The sequence below is a fragment of the Microplitis mediator genome, chromosome 6 (genome assembly GCF_029852145.1).
Source record: "Microplitis mediator isolate UGA2020A chromosome 6, iyMicMedi2.1, whole genome shotgun sequence".
NCBI classification, from domain to species: Eukaryota; Metazoa; Arthropoda; class Insecta; order Hymenoptera; family Braconidae; genus Microplitis; species Microplitis mediator.
The window spans coordinates 20,965,202-20,979,870 of NC_079974.1; the positions used below are offsets into that span (position 1 = coordinate 20,965,202).

A 14,669-nucleotide genomic window follows, 5' to 3' on the forward strand; every position below is an offset into this window, starting at 1 on the left:
ATTATATTTCACTAGGATTCACAATCGATGTCACGAAATTTCAACACTGATAAAAAATTTAATTTACTTTATTAAAGATTTAAAAATTAGCGGCTTTTTAGCAGCAGATTTAAAAGTTTATAATTAATTACATATTATTAGAAAAAAAGTATTTAAAAGTGAGGACACAAGGATTTTTAAAAGTCTTTTGTTTGTACTTTCAAAAAGTTTTGTTAGAATGATGGAGAGAAGAGAACGGAGACTGCGACTACTAGGGCGCTGACATTTGAAGTGGGAGCTTGGAGTAACTAGAGTAGAGGAGAGGGGATGAATTTGAAAATTACGGATCGATTAGTATCGAGTCGTCGGCTCAGTCGATAGGTTGCTGCAACTTCAGAGGTGTCAGTTGCGTCTAATTCTACTGACGCCTTTGTTCCTTTGTTCGAGCGGACGTTGTGTGAACGCGTAAAAGTTATAAGTGAGTTTAAATTAATCCATAATAATTAATTAATAACAATAATCACGTCAATTAACGATAATATAATCAATTAGTCAGTTAAATAATAATAATAATAGTCGAGTATATTTGTTGAGTGAATTTTTAATTCTCGGAATTGTATACTGAGTGACTTGAAGTTAGTTATCGTAGGATAAAAAATTCAAATAAAATTTCAAACTTTATACTAAAAGTATCAGACATTTAAAAAGTTGTTATTTTTTTTGTGAATAAATTAGACATTATTTAAAAAGTTTATTTTAAAATGTGCATATAAAAATTAAAAAAAGTTTTTTTTATGTTAATATTTAATTTATTTATTTAAAAATATAAAAATTACGGGAAGTTGGTTTTTTCGTCGCCATTTTAAATGGATAATAATCGATAGTAGTTTTTTTTTTTTATTTAAAAATTTAATTTGAGTGAAGTGATTTGTGGTGTAGTGAAGTGGATTGTGTTGTAGTGAAATGAGTGTGAATGTAGCAGACATAAGACAATTATAAATTTGAATTAAATAAATCAATTAATTAAAATAATGAAATTAAAAAAAATGTGCATACGGAATTTGCATTTTATTAATTTATTATAAAATTTAAAAAATTTACAATTGTCTGCTACATTGACACTCATTGTCGTGAAGTAGATTGTGCTGTAGTAAAGTTTAAGTGATGTAGTGAAGTGAAGTAAAGTGAAGTGGTTGGAGTTTGATGACAACGGAGATGGAGATCTAAGGCAGTCAGGTTCCTGGTGTTGCTGATCCAATCAATCATCTGGCATCATCGATGGGGAAATAGCAGTTAAGTGATGTTGTATAGCAAGTATACAGGAATTTATAAATTTATAAATTTCTGTATAAGGATACCCTTCTGCATATTATTTCTCTGTCGAGGTTTGTTAATGCAGTCAAATAATGATACTGAAAGTACCAGATAACGAAAAAATTTTTTTTAAATCCACAACTAAGATACTTATAGAAAAAACTTTAAAAATATTTTTTTACATATTCGATAGATTTATGATCCTGAAGATAGCAGACATTTAAAAATTTTTGAACTTTTGTTTTTCAACAAATCAATTGCAACAAAATAAAATAAAAATATACAAATGTAGAAAATTTAAAAAACTACAGGTGCAATTTTTTCAATTTTTTTTTTTTATGGTTTATCGTCTAAAAAAAAGCCAAAAGTTATTACACGTCTGCTAACTTAAGTATCATATAAATTTTACTTTACTTACAAATTATGTATAAAAATTAAAAAAATTTCCACATCTGCTACTTTCATTATCATGTTAAATGCATATTTTTATTATAAATTAATTTTCTTATAATTTTCAAAAACAATTATTTTAAATTTATCTATTTCCCTGGCGGGATAATTAATTTCTTAATTAATTATTTATTACATTATTGTAAATTTTATCGAAGCTTTTGCTTCAGCCCAAGCTCTTTTTTAAATAATTAATTGGCGCGAAAAAACATTATTTGAATTCTTACCGACAGCAGATGGTACTTGACACCGCCATCTTGAGGAAATTTTCAAACGTTAGAAATTACGCGGGACGTGTTTGTGATTGTATATTAGATACTCCGGTTAATTATTAAAAATTAATTATTTAAATAATTAATTATCTCCAAAAAATAAATAATTCCTAGTTATTTATTTTTCCCGCCCAAAAATTATTGCGACCTATGGTTAAAAATATTTAGTGCAGTTTAAAAAATAAATACCGTCTGTCAAGACTTTGAGGTTATGTTGTCAAATAAAGTCATATATTTATTTATTATTACAAAATATAATAAATATTAAATAATGGCAAGAAGAAAAAGTCTTAATCGTCGGCGTTCACGGAGATCATTAAATGTCTCCGGTATCCTCAATGACGATACCAATGCCTTTGAGGAAGGTAATTATTTATATATTTATTATATTTTATTTATCTCATCAATTAAATTATTATTCAAATTTTTTAATTCATTTTCTCCATCCACTTTGAATTTATTTTTCTAGATAATGATCTCTGGTTCAATAATCTTCCCAACGAATCAAATATATCAAAATACCGAGCATCTAATTCTCGGTCCCGATATTCAAAGTCTATTTTGAATTCCGACTCTCAAGTTGTTGATAGTATCGGTGATGGTGATAAGTTTTGGGAAAATTTAAATAAAACGAGCCAAGATCTTTTTACTCAGGAAAATTCAGCTCCAGTACCAGGACACAATAAATCAGCAAGAAAATGTAAGTGTGTTAATTATTTTTCGTAACTTCTAGACCAGAGTCTGCTCTAAACTATCAGCTGATAAATTTTTATTAATTAATTAATTATTATTTTAGCCAATACTTTGAATGAAACCCTGACGTCAGAGGCATCCACGACACACGCAATAAAAAAAAGAAAATTATTGGTCCCAAAAAATCGTAAGAGCACTGGAGATGTTTTTTCCCAAGCACTGGATGATTCGGAGCCGGCAGTTGAATCCGAGCCTGTGCGTTCTTCTGCGCGAATGATTGACCGGCGGTTATCGCACTCGCAGAGCGACACATTAGACCGTAATCGTTCCCGTCGTTCTGGATTTCAATCCGCAGAAAGTGCCAGCGATAACGACAGACCCGCGAAACGGACGATATTCAAAAAACCTTCACAGAAAAATGTATCGCTTACTTCCGTCTTTGATGAAATTCTCAATGATCCTGAGGAGTCAGCAGTCGGCCCGTCGCAGGGACCTACGGATAGAAAAACTTTTGTGAAGCCGCGTACTACTTTTTTTAATTCGCCCCGTGGATCTGCTTCCCAGAGTAGAAACAGCAGAAGTCAGCATCTGGATTCAAATGAAGATAAAGATAAAGATGATGATGATGATGATGACACTGATGATAATTTAGCATCACAACAACGCCCATTTTTCAGGCAACACAACAGAAATTCAAGTAATCCGTTCGCTAGTATCATCAGTGAAAGTGAATCAGAAAAAGATACCGCCAGTCAGTCGCATTCTAAAAGTCGAAATCAGTCGAAAAGAAAAGAAGAGCAGTCGGTTGAACAAGAGGTTCCAGAGTCAGAGAAGATTCCAGAGGACCCAGGAGAAGTAGAAGATTTGAATGAGTATGAAAAATCTTTGGCTTCAGCAGGAAGCAAAACTTCAGTATCCAGAGAGAGCGGGAATAATTTTACTCTGCGCGACTCTGCTGGCAGTGGACCCTCTGATTTTCGGCAGAGTAAAAATAACGATTTGATGCGAAAGACATTACAGAGAAGCAGTCGCGTATTGTCAGGACACTCGGATGCTTCTAATAAATCATCGACATCTAGTCTAAGTGAAGTTTATAAATCTGCAGATATTAATCAGACTGACTATCAAAGTTATCACACTCAGTACTATGAACCCATGGAAGATGATGGTGATGCTGGGATACTTGAAGCCGACAGTGAAAGACGAAATGCTGGTGAACACGATTTGAGACTGAGTCAGGGAATAGAGAAAGGGGGGAGAGTAAATAAAATTCTGGAAAAAGAATTTGATTTAAATTCACTGGAGGCTAATGACAATAATTTTGCTGATGAGTATGAGGATAATGAAGTAGTTGATAAAGAAAACCGCGAGAGTCTTAATAATTTAGAGGATGATGTCAATTTTTCACGAGCGACGAAGAGATCAGTGTCGGGAAAAAGTGGATCGCCAACTAAAGCCGGTGGTAAGAAAGCTCGAGTTAGTGCTGATGATATTATTGCCGGTCAGCAGGTCAAGGAAATTTTGAATGCTGACTCCAGTGGGCGACGGATAACTAGACAAAGTGAAGGAGATAAATCGGCTAGAAATAATTCACACGTTTCTCAGGTTGACGAGTCGGTGAAGAGTAAGAAAAGTGTTTCGGTAAGAATTCGGTCCCAGAGGATTTCTGAGGCTGCTTCGTTGGGTGTAGAGGCTGAGAAAGATGTAAGTCTGAGTAAATCTGTCAGGAAGACACGATCTGGAAGAATTTTTCAGGGTTTAGAGGCTGATATTCCTGAGGATGCGGGTTTAGATGGACAGTTCGAGTCTGCTAAAGACAACAGGCAATCCAAGTCTTTGAAAACTGTAGAAACTTCGAAACACTCGACCCGTGTCACTGTACATGAGGAAGTAGATGGTGAAGACAGGGAAGAAGATGAGGTAGAAGCTGGAGTTGAAGATGGGGAAGAACAAAGTTTGGGTAATTCTGTTAGGAAGACTAGGTCTGGAAAAGTTATCGAAGATTTAGGGGATAGTAGTTCTGATACCAGCTCTGCTAGAGAAAAGAAAAAGAGATTGTCTGAGAAACGGCAAAGTATTTTGAAAAGTATTGTCGGCTCTGATAGTTCAGATGAAGAGTCAGAGTCTCCTGATAAAGCTTCTGGTAAGCAGTCCAAGTCCTTGACGATAGTGGAACCTCCTAAATATTCTTCGACGCGTATTAATGATACCAATAAGAGTACGGGTAGAAAAGAGCAAGATGATGATGAAGATGAAGAAGAAGAGGAGGAAGAGAATCAGGATGCAACCGAGAGTCAAGATGATGACGAGACTCAAGAGGAAGAAAGTACTCAAGAGGAAGAAGAGACTCAAGAAGAAGAAGAGAATCAAGAGGAAGAAGAGAATCAAGAGGAAGAAGAAATTCAAAATGCAACAAAGAGTCAAGAAGATGAAGAAGAAAATCAGGATGCTGTAGAAAATCAAGATGAAGAAGAAATTGAGGCTGAATTAATTTCCGCACGTAAATCGTCTAAAAGTTTGGGTTCACCAAAACATTCATCAACTCGTTATTTAAATAAAACAGGTAAAAGTTTGAATGAAACCGAAAGTGATGATGATATTGATGAAGAATTAAATGAATATGTTAAAAATACAAGTAAAATGTCTAGCTCACAAAATAAAAGTAAAAAACTCATTGAAATAAATCCAACACCTACTGAATTACCCTTTCGTGAAAGTGATTCTGATGAGTCTGAAGATGACAATAATTTGGATGCCAGTAAAATTGGAGAACCTCGCAGTCAAATTTCGCAGACTCCAACTGGAAAGACGACCGAGGTCCCAGAAGCTGTGGCCAGTACTTCGGGTACTGCGAGAATAAGTACAAGAGTATCGACTAAGTCTCGTCCGTCTCAACCTCCAGGTAATCAGAGATCTATTTTGAGTTTCTTCAATACTGTCAACTCAAGGCCGTCTTTGCACATAAGCACCCAGCCACTAGAGTCTTCGAATTTACTCAAAGAAGCGTCCGCTAGGATGAAAGAAATAAAGAAGCAACAAGACGAGTCATTTGCTAAGCAGTTGAAGGACAAGAATGTCAGCCCAGCGAAGCCGGCGAACTCAATGCCTGTAAAGAGGAAGATTGGGGCAGGTGTTGGATTGAGGAAGAAAAATTCAGCGAATGTTAAAGAGGTCGATAAAGCGTACATTGTTAATGGTCAGGTTTACAAGAGACCCAGACTCCCACGACCCAAACACTGGGCCACAGATCGGCTTTATAAATTCTTGTGGAAGAAAATGGAGTCTAAGTATCAGTTGCAGACGCGGATTCGCTCGGAAAAATTCGTCAAAGATCTTGCGGTTGCTGTGGAAATTATCAAGAAAAAGAAAAAGTATGAGGGTTACAAATTTCTGCTGGACGATTTGCTAAAAAAAATGGCGCGCCTGGGGATTATCGAAACCAGAAGAGATTTTTATGATTTTTGTTACGATTTCATGCCCTATGAGTTCAGAGAAAAGGTCATGCCTATTTTACATCCTAAAGCCGTTCATTTGGTTCCATTCGAGCCTCAGAAAATTGATCAGCCCATACTAGGTGCTTGAAATTTATTTAGTAAATGAACAAATAAATGTATATATGAATTATTTTGTTAGAGTGCGCGCAATATTTGAAAATTTATATTGCGAATAACGATAATTTAAAGCTTTTGATAAAAAATATTATTTTCATTGTTAATATATTTAATTCTACTTTACTGTTACCAGGACGGTGATAAGAAATCGTAATGATTACAGGGAGAGTAATGATGTAATTAATCGTAAGTTAGATATTTAATTAAATAATTGAAAAGTTGTGTTGATTAATAAAAAGAATTCTTGATATTTATAAAAAATTGTTACTTTTATTCCGTTGTTTTAAGATTTTTCTGAGTCTAATTATATGACAGCATAAAAAATTTATTAGCGTGGGCCGGCATTAGATTTTTCTTTGTATTTCCTCAGGAAATTTTGATCAGAGGAATTGAAAGCCGGGACTGCATCAGTTTTAATTTTTCAATAATTAAAATTGGAGTAATTGCATATATTTAATTTGCAAAATCCTCGATTGTTGACAGTCAAAAACTAGTAGAAAAAAATTTAGTAACATAAAATTTCAGTGTTGGTTAGATTACTAAATATATTTAAATTCCATGTACCTGAAGACCGGAACGTTTTTCGGCCAACGAAAATGAAAAAAAAATTGTGTCGTTTTACTGCTTAATTTTTGCTGACGTGCGAAACACTTCAGAAATTTAGATCTAGTAGAATTTTTATTTTTCATTTTATTTTTTTATTTTTGTCTCGTGAAAAACGTTCCGATCTTCAGACACATAATTCTATTTGATATAAAAGTCAAAATTTTTTTTATTTATAGCGAATAAAAAAGAGTTATCAAAATTTTTTCAATTACAAAATTTCCAAAAATAATTTTCGTCTGTAAAAAAATGATAAAAAGTTTTTCCATTAGAAGGCACAATATTTAAATCAACAATAAAGTCTACAAAAAAATACCCTGATCTGAAAAATTTCTGCGACTCTTTTGGCACTTGAAATATCACTAATCTACGTACAGTAAAATAATTAATCTAAAATATAGTAATCAGTCATGTCAAGTGTAAAAATAAATAGCACTAGAAAAATTTATGATACTGAAGTTAGCCAACGTCTGATGATTTTTTAAATTTATTCAAAACGATAAATTATAAGGAAAAAAATATTTGAAAAAATTACACTTATAGTTTTTTAATTTTCTAAATGTGCATATTTTTAGTTTTTTTTTTCTTCCAATTTAATTGTCCTAAAAAAATCAAAAAATTTTTAATTGTCTGCTAACTTCAGGATCGTAAAAATTTTAAAATAAATTTAGTCATTTAAATGTCATGATGGGGATCATGGCAATAGTCATAAATAGGAATTTCCGGTGGTTCCTCAGCGACTCTCGGTATGCAGCTGCGAGTAACAGCGACGATGCAGAGAGTTACTCCAAAAGCTGTAGCGATGTGCCAAGAAAACGCGAGCGCCACACGCTCAGGTGAAAAAATTTCCACGGGATACGTTCTGACCATGTGTGCGATCCATCCGCCGTGCAGAACAGTCGTGAATCCTCGTAGAATTTTAAGATCTGGCCATACGATTTCCAGTAGTACCGTGAACGAGGTCATCCAAACTATCCCAGCGAGTATTCCGTTGGCCATATTTGTAGTCGGGCTCGCCCACACAAACAGGAAACCCTCTACGAAAAAACTCTGGGCGAGGGCTAGATGCGCCAAACTGTTTGTTACGTTCCGAGGAAAATAAAATGTCAGGACATCGACTAGGCCGGAAAATGCGAAAAATAAATAAATTGTTGCGTGGACAACTTTTGGTGATACTGTTACATTGTCAGGTAGTCCGCCGATCATTGTTCCGACTAGACCAACTGCAGTGGCGATCAGTTTCAGACTCCCTTCTATTGGGTGATTTATGAAAAGTTTTTCGCAATAGCGAGCGATCCTCCGTGACTTTGACGGCTCGTTTTCCTCATTGCGTTTCGGTGTCACCCAAAATTTCGCGTACTCGCAGCACCATTTCAAACCAAATGCATAGAAAATGCACCCGATTAACACGTAGGGAAGAGCTGATTCGAATGATTCCATTTTCGGAGGTATCTAGAAATATTTAAATTTTTTTTTAGAAAAATCCACTGAGTTTGTAAATATTTTTGTACTTAGCTGGGGGTACTCACTTTTTTCTGGAAAGCGATTATCAAATTTGGGTTGTTAACATTTTTGAAGAGACGTTTCTTAAAACTGTGATTATGTGACTGAGAAATGGATAATGGAGTAATAATACAATTTAAAGTAGGCCGGAATTTATTTATAATTTGTTAAATTATTTTAGAGTAAAAATGTGTAGGCCGAAATGTTTTCGCTGTACCCATGCGACCTCTGAAAAGTTTGCCTGAACTTGCCGGAGTCTGGTGGGAAGTAGAATGTCACTTGATCTGTTATGAGTTTTGTAGAAGTCTACTATATTTTCACAGCTGAAAATTAAAATGGGTTTTACTTTTTCAACGGAAAATATTTTTTTTTCGAGTTTTCCTTTTTATCTTTTCCGGAAATTCATTTTAGTTGCAGGAAAAATCACCAATTTTTTTATTTTTTTACAGAAATAAATTTAATAATTAAGTTTTCAAGAGTAAATTTGAGGAAAACTTTCGAGAAAACTACTCGAGAAAAGTTTTTTTCAGAAATTGCTTTAAACAAATTTTTTTTTATGAGTTTTCTCACAAAATTTCTGGGACATTTTCATTAAATTCACAATAAAGGGGCAAAATGAGCTGAAGCAAAATAAACTTCCGAATTATTTTTTTCCAACACCAAGTTTAAAAAATCCAAAAATTCTCTCTATCAATTTTCGTGTCAAAAATTAAAAAGAAAAATCCGATTTCTCTCGTCCATTTTGCCCTTCCTTTCGTTAAGGGGGATAGCCACTGTGAAATTTCTAAAAAAAAAATTTTTTTTTTCTTATTAAATCAAAGTATATATGTTCAAAAATATGTATCTAAAGTTTTATATGAAAATTCCGAATATTTTTCAAGTTATAGTCATTTTTGTGACAGCGCGTCAACTGACCGTTGCATCGACTAAAAACTTTAAACGCATTTTTCTCGAAGCTACTTTTTTTGGTGGCATCTGTAATTTGCATAAATATCAACCGATTCGCAACTTTTTTTTTGTCGTATTCGTCTATTCAGTAGCTAAAGTTGCACGTAGGGGATTTTGAAAATTTTTATTTTTAAGATTTTTTAGGGCTGTTTGAATAAAACAAAATGAGAAGAAATTTTTCATATGTCGCCATTTTTTTTCAAATCTAAATTTTCGAAATTTCCTATGTGCAACGATAACCACATGCATACAGATAACAACGCCGTTTGGTTTTTTTGTTTCTGATAATCCGTTTTTGAGTTAGAGATGACGGGTGGTGGGGGAAATTTTTTGTTGCTCCACAAAAATGCTTATAACTTTGTAACAACATGATATTTTTCAATGAAAATTTAGAAGAATTATCTTCAATGTATACTTTAGAAAACAAAAAAAAACCCGATCCCGAAATTCCTTTATTATTCCAGTTAAAAAAATTCCCGAAAATCACCTATTTTTTCGATCCTCACAGTGGCTATCCCCTTAAATACCAACTTGATAGTAAATTATTGAATTTCATCCCATCTGTCAATTTATCCCAAAATCTATAAAAATGAATTTTCCCACAGAAAAAAATTTTCATAAATAAAAACCGATTAGCAGCCAATAATCATCCAAATGTCAACATTTTCGTGTCCGTCCTCTTTAACTACGCAGCGCACATAAAGATTAGCAGGTCGAGGGTGAATAGAAGCCTCGAGACCAGGATTTAATTGTTGGTTTCCTCTATTAGGACCAGAGAACTCGTGTTATGTCAAACCAACGCAAAAGGTCCACTCGATTGGTCGAGTTCTAAATTCTTTATCCAACGCCCCGTGTCCCGCACATGGGGCAGCATTTCGATTATTACTGCATTCATATATATCTGTACATATTATTATTATTATATATATGATGTATCCGTCAATAATAAGCGCTCTAAGCCCATTCACTCAGATCATCCGGATAATACACCGTGTATTCATAGACTTGAGCTACTTATATAAAAGATTACAATATTACATACAATAAACGCGGCATGTATGTAAAAATTCAAACTTTAATATAAATCGTCATAATCACTGACCTTTTAAATTAAAGCATAAAAAATTCTATATCAATATTAAGCGAAAAAACCATCATTTATAAACAAATACCGCTGAAAAAAATGACATGACAGTTTATAAATAATTCCGAGGATTTTTTTCTTTACTTACTCAAGAATACCTTCATGAGGAATGAAGACTAAAGAGTAAAAAAATAAAAGGAAAAAGACAAACAAGAGGAATGAGAGCATCGGGGTGCAATTCATATTATTCCTAAGGCAGAGCAGCAGTAGAAGCAGTAGTGGAATTGCACCTTTAATCAAGATTTCTACCAATTTGCAAGCGCCGACGGCGTGAAGACAAAGCCCATTGTTGCCGTAACTGGTTGAGGCTTCAAGTGTTCCAACCCAACGCAACGAACTCAATGCTACTGCTGCTGCAGCGGCAATATACCGGGTGGAACCGACGTTTCTTTACATTTACGAATACATTTCTCCGAGTTCTGCATCACACAAAGCCCCACTCGCCATCGTTAACAAATATCAAAGTCTTACTCCCGTTGTTAGTCTGCCTTTTTAATACTCTTTTTACAGATACATTCATACCTACAACGATAAAAAACGAGGGAAAGTAACTATAGACATTTAAAAACGAGATGTCATTTTTTAAAAATTTTATTGGTATTCGAAAAAAATTTTTTACAGTTTTTAGCAACAGTTTTAACTTAAGATTATGTTCAATCTAGTCTTGTAGAAGTAGATTGCCTCAATTTGTCTCTGAGTTCCAGAACTTCCGCTAGATGTCTCATCCTTCTCGCACATGGTACAGAAAACTTAATGAATAAAGTAGTCGGAGTCAATGGATTTACAAGTCACTTTTAATTCCAACTGATTTTATTATCTCAGACAACTGAGATTTACGTTCTCTAAGGGCCGCAAATATAAAAGTATACGAATAGTACAGCCGTTAATCCTCTATATTAAAATAGATGAATCGCAAAGATATGCTCCACGATTCCTTATTGGTTGAAATTAAGGAGCGCAATTTAAATTTCTAGTAAAAATGACTTTTCATAAGTCGAAATTCTGCATGTACACGGAAAAAAGAGCAGTTGAAAAATTGAACTCATGTCTGTATTTATTACAGTTTCGTATAGTAGTAAAGCGCTGCAACTCTGAAACTGTAAAAATTACATTTTTATACCAGGCATAACAAATATTACATTTTCAAACTCGATATTGTCCAGCTCTCTATAGTAAACAAATTTTATTATTTTTAATTTTGTTCTAAAATTAGTTGAAATTACATTTTCGATCGTTAATATTACTATTCTGTATAGTAGTATTCTTCTTAAGATATAGAATTTAAAAATCCTACCAAAAACAGATTCTCTGTATAAAATCGCGCCAAGTACACGTTTAAAATTTTTTACAATTAAGACAAGATTCTTTTTACAAAAAAATGAATCAAATCGAAAAAATACCAAGTACCTAATATAATTCGAAATCATGGAAAACATTTTCATAGAATTGAACAAAAAATTGAAAAAAAAAAATTTCAATGTACTTGGTGTGCGTTACTAAATTTATTCAAGCAAAATTTTTAGAATTGATTTCGCATATAAATTATTTTCCAATAAAATTGAATGATATTCTTTTTTTCCAGTTTATAGGCACACCAAGTACATTGAAATTTTTTTTTTTCAATTTTTTGTTCAATTCTATGAAAATGTTTTCCATGATTTCGAATTATATTAGGTACTTGGTATTTTTTCGATTTGATTCATTTTTTTGTAAAAAGAATCTTGTCTTAATTGTAAAAAATTTTAAACGTGTACTTGGCGCGATTTTATACAGAGAATCTGTTTTTGGTAGGATTTGTCTTTTTTTTGTCGTGTTGATTGAGAATGATTTTAATCTACACTATTAGAAATCGAGTTATAATTTAAGACACGTGAGCCTATATTGTTTATAGTATTATTTTGTAGAAACAATAAAATTGTTTGTTAACAACTATAGTAATTTTGTACTGCTAAATATCATAATCTGATTAATCAATTTTTATAAAACAAGGAGCTGCAGTTGTTTAACGACAGTTCCCTTTAAAGTTAACGTCAAATATATACGTCAACGTCGGACTTTTTCCCTAATAGCACAGTTTGCTTGAGCAAAAGCTTACTGTACAAAAGTTTCGTTGAATTTTTCGTCAAATTTCCGTCACTTTCGGACTTTTCCGTTTTTGACGACAATTTATACACAACTTGCTATACAATTCGAGGTAAATTTACTACCCGAATTAGAATGCAAATTCACTTCAAAAGGTGACTAGAAAAAAATTTTTCGTCAATTTTCAGGCAAATTTTTGCATCAATTTATTGTTAATTTGACTTAAAAAATTGTAAAGTAATTTTTTACCGTAAAATTGTAGACAATTTTATGTATAAATTTGCTTACCGTCTGAAGTGGTATGAATGAACATTACCGACTTTTTTGTGTAGTCAAAATTTACCTCTAAATTGAGGAAAAATTAACCGCAAATTTTTCTTTCCAACTTTTGCTGTCAAATCGTCGGCAAATTCGGACAAAAAATTTCAGGCAATTTCAATGTCAAATTACAGTCAATTTCAAGCTAAAGTGGCTATTAGGGTTACTGTCAGGCAATGACGTTAAGTTGATTAAAAGTTTCATTTTAACCCTGAAAGCCACCTGAACCGCAAGTTAATTTCAAGCTACTGCCGTATTCTGAAGCCAACTTAAAAAAGAAAGCATTATCCAGCCAAGCTTGCCAGAAACTTTTTCGTTAAGGTAGCCGAAAATGTTTCACTGCAGAACTTACTGAGTAAGGTGTGGCTATCAGGGTAATTGTTGTCAAAAATGGAAAAGCCTCAAGTTGACGGATATTTCACAAAAAATTCAAGGAAGTGGTTACGTCCTCAGTGGCCTCAAGTGCCTCCATCTGTCAATCAATTAGTTAACTTGAAAAACATAAATAGCTTGTATACAAGCTGTCGTCAGTAACGAAAATGCCCGAAATTGACAGATATTTGACGAAAAATTCAAGAAAACTTTTATTCTAGTTTTGCTGTCAAATTGTCGGCAAATTCGGACAGCAAACTTTAGTAATTTTAATTGTCAAATTTCCTGAAATTCGCTGCCCAAATTTGTCGACAATTTGACAGCAAAAGTTGAAAATATAAATTTGCGGTTAATTTTTCTTCAATTTAAAGGTACCCTGATAGCCAAGTTGGCCGCAACTTGTCGACGACCTACTGCCGCAACCTGTCGCCAGATTGGCCGCAAAAGTTGGCATTTCCATAAGTTGTCGGCAACTTTCCGAGGAACTTGTCGACAACTCTCAGCTTGTGTAACTGTTGCCGACAACTTGTCTACAAGTTGCTCAGAAACTTGGTGACAGGTTGCGGCAGTAGATTGTCGCCAAGTTTTTGAGTAACTTGTAGCCAACATGTAGTCAACAGTTACACGAGCTGAAAGTTGTCAACAACTTGTCGTCAAGTTGGTTGCAACTCAGGTACACCAACTTTCTGATTAGAAACTCTGGCTATCAGGGATAACTTTTTACGAAAAAAAAAGTCGTTAATGTTCATTCTTACCATTTGAGAAGATGAGCAAATTTATTCATGAAATTGTCTACAATTTCATGGTAAAAAAATACTTATCAATTTTTCCAGTCAAATTAACAATAAATTGACAAAATTTGCCTGAAAATTGACAACTTTTTTCTAGTTAACTTTTGAAGTGAATTTGCATTTTAGTTCGGGTAGTAAATTTACATCAAATTCAATAGCAAGTTGCCCACAAATTGACGTAAAAAATGGAAAAGTCTAAAGTTGACGAAAATTTGACGAAAAATTCAAGGAAACTTTTGTAAAGTAAACTGTTGCTAAAGCAAACTGTGCAATAGCACACTTTTTATAGGGTATATTTCTATACTAAATCTTACTGACCCTAATAGCACACCCTAATAGCCACTTTAGCTTGAAATTGAAGTACCTCGACATTGAAATTGCCTGAAATTTGCTGCCCAAATTTGCAGACAATTTGACAGCAAAAGTTGGAAAAACAAATTTGCGGTTAATTTTTGCTCAATTTAGAGGTAAATTTTTACTAGAAAAAAAAAGTCGGTAATGTTCATTCTTACTATTTCAGAAGGTAAGCAAATTTATACATAAAAATGTCTACAATTTGGGGGTGAAAAAATACTTTATAAGTCAAATT

General features: G+C 33.4%; 2 protein-coding genes across 2 annotated transcripts; one reads left to right on the forward strand and one right to left on the reverse strand.

The window, feature by feature from the left end:
- Positions 1–2,030: 2,030 nt before the first annotated feature.
- On the forward strand, positions 2,031–6,582 carry LOC130669633 (transcriptional regulator ATRX-like). The gene is made up of 3 exons (XM_057472626.1): positions 2,031–2,380; positions 2,485–2,715; positions 2,812–6,582. The coding sequence occupies exons 1-3, from the start codon at positions 2,287–2,289 to the stop codon at positions 6,288–6,290; spliced, it is 3,804 nt and encodes a 1,267-aa protein (XP_057328609.1). The 5' UTR covers positions 2,031–2,286; the 3' UTR covers positions 6,291–6,582.
- Positions 6,583–6,593: 11 nt separating this feature from the next.
- Positions 6,594–8,659, reverse strand: LOC130669634 (transmembrane protein 45B-like). The gene is made up of 2 exons (XM_057472627.1): positions 8,452–8,659; positions 6,594–8,374 (listed from the first exon to the last, which is right to left on the reverse strand). Exon 2 carries the CDS (start codon positions 8,360–8,362, stop codon positions 7,598–7,600), a length of 765 nt encoding a protein of 254 aa, XP_057328610.1. The 5' UTR covers positions 8,363–8,374; positions 8,452–8,659; the 3' UTR covers positions 6,594–7,597.
- Positions 8,660–14,669: the final 6,010 nt, after the last annotated feature.